Source organism: Ranitomeya variabilis, chromosome 1, assembly GCF_051348905.1.
Source record: "Ranitomeya variabilis isolate aRanVar5 chromosome 1, aRanVar5.hap1, whole genome shotgun sequence".
NCBI classification, from domain to species: domain Eukaryota; kingdom Metazoa; phylum Chordata; class Amphibia; order Anura; family Dendrobatidae; genus Ranitomeya; species Ranitomeya variabilis.
In genome coordinates, this window is record NC_135232.1 from 290071809 (window position 1) to 290077647 (window position 5839).

At 44.9% G+C, this 5839-nt stretch overlaps 1 protein-coding gene across 1 annotated transcript; it reads left to right on the forward strand.

The window, feature by feature from the left end:
* The first annotated feature begins 2400 nt into the window (after positions 1 to 2400).
* Positions 2401 to 5606, forward strand: LOC143794248 (uncharacterized). The gene is made up of 6 exons (XM_077280952.1): positions 2401 to 2697; positions 2779 to 2847; positions 3043 to 3235; positions 3396 to 3552; positions 3673 to 4591; positions 5595 to 5606. Exons 1-6 carry the CDS (start codon positions 2626 to 2628, stop codon positions 5604 to 5606), a joined length of 1422 nt encoding a protein of 473 aa, XP_077137067.1. The 5' UTR covers positions 2401 to 2625.
* Positions 5607 to 5839: the final 233 nt, after the last annotated feature.

Below are 5839 nucleotides of genomic sequence, written 5' to 3' on the forward strand. Positions count from 1 at the left end.
CGGATGCGCAGGAAAAATGCATCCGCTGCCCCCGTTGTGCGGCGGGGACAACGCTAGCGTCAGGGACCTCGGCCCGACGCACGGCGACGGGCCGAGCCCGACGCTAGTGTGAAAGAAGCCTTAGTCTCCAGAGTGCTGTGGCTATGGGCGTTAAGGGACAGAAGAGATAGAGGTGTCATAGACAGAATTTGAAACCAGTAATGTGAAAGATTAATGATTATAGTGGCGGAAGAGGAAGACTGCAGAACACTGAATCAAACTCAGGGGTGGACACGGACAGAAGAAGGCCCCTGTGAAATAACAGAGTTTGGTCCATTTGCAATGCAATAGTTTATAATAATGCACAATTCCATCTGATTTGGAGATGGAAGTAGGCCTCATTACCACTTGGTAGATGTATACATTCCACCAATGATATGTTTGTCCCTGCTTAAACTGATGGTGTCACTGTCAGACTTTGCATCATCCTGCTCTGACTGAGATTAGTAAAGTCCCATTAATTCTATAACGCCTTCTGAAATCTCCACATGAAAACACTTGCTGGAGGCAAAATAGTCCAATGATGACCTGCGATTGGCAGTAGTAGAACTGCATGGATGCCTGGTGCCAGTGGTGGTGGAGATACTGCTGGTGGTTCCCACATTCTTAGTCATGGTATGGTTTTTTGTTTTGTATTATTTTTATTTTTTATTATTGCTGTTCTTACTTTTTTACAAAACTATTAACTTTAGTCAATATTTTCAACAGTGCCAACATGCCTATATGACTGGAAGTCGTCAGGGTTGAATAAAGTTCATTATCTCCTGAGAGCCATTTTTTCAGTACGGCATCTAGATACCTTTTTTGCACTATTAATTTTTAGATTAACCCAATATCTACAGTTTAATAGTGTTATCTGCTGTGACAGATTCCAATTACATTCTTTGCATTTTCGTACAGTGGATACGGAAAGTATTCAGACCCCTTTAAATTTTCACTCTTTTTTGAATTTACCAAATGACTGCAATAAAACAAAGTTCATTTTTTTCTCATTAATGTACACTCTGCACCCCATCTTGACTGAAAAAAACAGAAATGTAGAAATGTTTGCAAATTTATTAAAAAAGAAAAACTGAAATATCTCATGGTCATAAGTATTCAGACTCTTTTCTCAAGTCACATGCTGTCCATTTCCTTGTGATCCTCCTTGAGATGGTTCTACTCCTTCATTGGAGTCCAGCTGTGTTTAATTAAACTGATAGAACTTTATTTGGAAAGGCATTTGTAAAGGTATACACCTGTCTATATAAGACCTCACAGCTCACAGTGCATGTCAGGACAAATGGGAATAATGAGATCAAAGGAACTGGCCAAAGAGAAATCAATGGCTGTGTACTGAGTTGTTTACAGGGTATGGTACCCCAAATTTAGCCTGTGATGCACTGACTGCTTTACACTGTGCCAAAGTGTCACATGTTAAGTGTTGTCTCATGAAAGATATAATAAAATATTTACAAATATTTGAGAGGTGCACTCAGTTTTGTGATATGCTGTATACTGTAGCACTGGACTTCAATTGTTAGTCTTGAACTGCTATGCATTTCCTTGCCTACTTCTTCCTAACGCTCTACTGTGCTACTCCTACTGCAGCCACTGTACAGCCATGCCAGTCATACATTTCCTGGCTGTTCACTCAGTTTTATAGTGTTAGCCAATATTACTGATGCTGGGAAATTCACTATCATGTTTTTGTCCCTCAAGAAACAGTTCTCAACATAGAGCTATATTTTGAAAAACCTTGGTGACAATAAGCAACAACATCATGATCAAGAAAATCAAAGCAATACTCCTGTTTTGTTTCCTTTGAAAAATACAGTATCCAATTTTTGACTATAAGATGCACTTTTTTCCTTCAAAAATGTAGAGGAAAATGAGGGGTGCTTCTCATAGTCCAAATGTACCTGCCATGGCTGTGATAGGGAGGTGGGGAAGCGGCTACGGTGGAGCAGCGGGTCACAGGAGGCAGGGGTCGGCGGTTGCGGCTAAGGCTGCTTTCACACTTGCGTTTTTGAACGCTGCGTTTTTTACCAAAAAAACGCATGCGTTTTTTTCCCCTATATTTAACATTGAAAACGCATGCGTTTTTTGGTGTACGCGTTTGCACGCGTTTGTGAACGCATGCGTTTTTTAACTGCATGCGTTCATTTTATAAAATGCAACTTGTAGTATTTTGAGGGGCGTTTTTTTTTCCTAAAAAAACGCATGCGTTTACATGCGTTTTTTTTGGACAAAAAAATGCATTGGAGTCAATGGAGACGCATGCGTTTTTTTTTACATGCGTTTGCATGCGTTTGCATGCGTTTTTTTGACGCATGCGTTTTTTTTGGCACCACTGAATTAACTGTAGATAAAGATGTCTAGACACTGATAAGACTCTCCCATAGCAGCAAGGTTATAAAGGGAAGGTGGGGGGAAGTTTCTGGTCACTTCTCATCAGACTCCAAAGAAGACAGCACCCTGCCCGGACGCATTCTTGGACAAGACACAGAGCAATGTGAGTATATCCTAGCCAATGCATTCATTTTCAATTTTTTGGATCTACATCTCCTAATTTCTTCTATTTTTTTTCTTTCAACACGCATCAGAATGTCTTCTCCGGTTTCCTCGTCTGATGAGGAGTTCCAGCCACGTCAATCAGAAGTGGATCACGTGAGCGAGGTATGTTTTTTGTACGTCAGCTTGGTAAGTATTGACTGTCACATCGACACATGAGGCAATTTTTTTTTTTTAATTTTATAGAGCACTTCAACAGAGGGACAGAGAGGTACTGAGCAGCGGAGTCAAGGTCCAGGTGGAAGACGGCAGCGGGTATGTATACCAGGCAGACTGTCCTTATTGTAATATTCTTTTAACTTCCTTTCTGTACCCTTGTTTTTCTATACATATTTCTTATATCATCCTTTTCTGAAAGTTGTCTTTCATATTCCTGCCCTTTCTCATCTTCGTGTCTTATTTTTTACAAATGTGGTTGAGCAAACTTAAATGATTTTGTTTTAATTTTAGGTTTCACAACGGGACGACGACCGGATTGATAATGACCTGCTGATCAGTCTGGTCCAGGAGCGAGTCCCGTTGTGGGACAGCCGGGATAAACAGCACGCCGTCAATAGTGTTCTCCGTCGTTTGTGGAGTGAGGTGGCCCAAGCGTTGTGGGATGGCTGGGAGAATTCCACGCCACGGGTCCGTAATGCATTTGGTAAGTATTGCACGGTAGTGTGAAGCAACAGACCTTGGCCATGCTCTCTTGACTGTGTGTGATGAAAGAAACTTTTCGTAGTTTCTGTCATCACACACAGTCACAAGAGCACGGCCAAAAGTTCTTATTCTGACCATTATATTTTATTGTTATTTCACAGTGGAAAAAGTAAGGACACGTTGGCGTTCCATGAAGGACCGCTTCAACTGTGACCTACGTGCAGAGAAGAGTGCAGCTAGTGGTTCCGGAGCAAGGCACCGGCTCTACAAATACCACCGTGTGTTGGCCTTCCTGAGACCGGTCCTTCTCATGAGAACGTAAGTATTTCTCACATGCCTCCGGTTGTATTGCATTGACATAATCTGTCACTTTTAATTCCACAGGATGTACCGTCTTGTTGTAGTTTTGTATTAATTTTCTGTTTTGTTTTTTCACAGCACACACTGCACGACTGTCGCCACAGGTGCTGGAGCGGTCCTTCAGCCGGAAGCCACGGACCCGTCCCAGCCATCCAGCAGCGCAGCACCAGGTGGGTCTTCCACACTCACTGGAGACCAGGGGGCTGGCCCATCAGGTCTTCCCCTTTCGCAGTCCTCTTTCGCTGCACCCATTTTGGCGGGCTCATCCCGGCAGCGACAGAGGGCTTCGGATAGGTCCCTCATGCCCGAGTTTTTACACTTGAGCTCGGTTTTACATGATGCTATCAAGGCTTTAGGTGACAGAATGGATGCGAACCATAATCTCTTAAATTGCCGCATCCAGGATGTCGCCAAAAGCGTTGATCAATTGAAAGCCGACCTCAATAAGCCAGCTCAGCATTTTTTCAATCAAATCCTAGAGGGCATGTCGGAACACCTTAGCCCTGATCTCCAGCTGAGTGTGATGCAGGCCTGCAATGTTGCTTTTGTGCAGGCTATGCAGCAGAGTCAGAGTCGTAATGTGGCGGCCTATCCAACTGTGCCGTCACTGTCACAAGTAAACACTATTCCTACCTCTGCTGCATACCACTGCACGGCCACCTCTATTCCCTCTACAGGTGTACTCCACTACAGCGCCAACACGATGACGAGTGCTGTTGGACATCCCACCGCCACCACCGTGACGACCGCTGCTCCGGCTTGGACCTCCTCCGCTGACACCACGAGGACGCAGGACCCTGGCATGGCTTATCGGGCCGGCACCCTCCCGATGCAGCAGGACCCATCCATGCAATATCGGACCGGCCCACCCCAGATGCAGCAGGACCGAGGCCTGGCATACCGGACCGGACCCACCCCGATGCAGCAGGACCGAGGCGTTGCATACCGGACCGGACCCACCCCGATGCAGCAGGACCGAGGCGTTGCATACCGGACCGTACCCACCCCGATGCAGCAGGACCGAGGCGTTGCTTTCCTGGCAGGAAACCCCCCGATGCAGCAGGACCCATCCATGGCGTATCGCACCGGGCCCCCCATGATGCAGCACGACCAAGCCATACCTTTCCAGGCAGGACCCACCCTGATGCAGCAGGACACATCCATGGCTTTATGTTCCCCCCCACCAGCAATGCAGCAGGACACTGTTATGGGATTTGTTTCCCCCCCCCCCCAACGAGGCACCAGGATCCTGGAAGGGTTTTTGTTTCCCCACCCCCAACGAGGCACCAGGACCCAGGCGTGAGTTTATCTTTCCCCCCATTGGACTCAGACATTGCCGAGCGCTCCACAATGGAGACTGACTGTGTGGAGCCGGGTCCTGACGTGTCTCCCGCCCACACTGTACAACATAGCCCAAGAAGACTTCCCCCAACCCGGAAAACCCAACGTAAAACTGGCAAAACGCATAAAAAACAAAAAACTTTGATTATTCCTCCCCCATCACCTACCGATGTGTCTCAACATTCCAGTGTGTCTCAAGCCCCTCATGTTTTAAGCCCCATCCCCGAACTTCCAGACCCTTCAAGTTTTGTTGCCCATTCTCCTGCCACCTCTGCCTCCTCCATGGTGAGCCAGGCTTCAGTTCTGAATACCCCCCAGTTACGTTACTCAACCCCAAGCCGGCGTGGTTCAACCCGGCGCGGTACCAAAAAATAAATTTGTTTTCTTTTTCCTCAATAAAAAAAAAGTTTATTTGAAAAAATTATGTTTGGTTTATTGTGTCTATCACCTCTCTCAATACACACCAATAAACTTCATCACACACTTATTCTTTTGGCCTACACATATCTCCAGTAGTATAAAATACAAGACAACATCTATATGTGTTTCTTTAGTATACAGATATGAGTTGGCCAAAAAAATAGTATTTATTTCCATACTCTTTTATTTTTGTACCTAGTGTAGTGTCACTGTACAAAGAGAAAATGGTGGAAATCAAGTTCAGAAATTAACTGAAACGGTCATATGTCAAAATATATACCTGACCGATTAAGTTGATTACTGCCTTGTATATTCACCATATTCTATATAGCTCATTATGTGACAATGGTTGTCAAACAGATGGGACAAGTGTTCTCACACTCTACATATCTATGCTCACCAGGCCAGGTGTAAGAAATTGTGAATTCATGATCATGTATATGTTTATCATGAATTTATTATTGCTTACACTTGACTTGATGGA

Excerpts from the sequence above, each read along its gene's own strand:
- LOC143794248 (XM_077280952.1), top strand. The coding sequence starts at position 2,626 with ATGTCTTCTCCGGTTTCCTCGTCTGATGAGGAGTTCCAGCCACGTCAA. Across the intron at positions 2,848-3,042 it reads CAGGTGGAAGACGGCAGCGG|GTTTCACAACGGGACGACGA; the intron begins GTATGTATACCA and ends TTTTAATTTTAG. Across the intron at positions 3,553-3,672 it reads CCGGTCCTTCTCATGAGAAC|CACACACTGCACGACTGTCG; the intron begins GTAAGTATTTCT and ends GTTTTTTCACAG.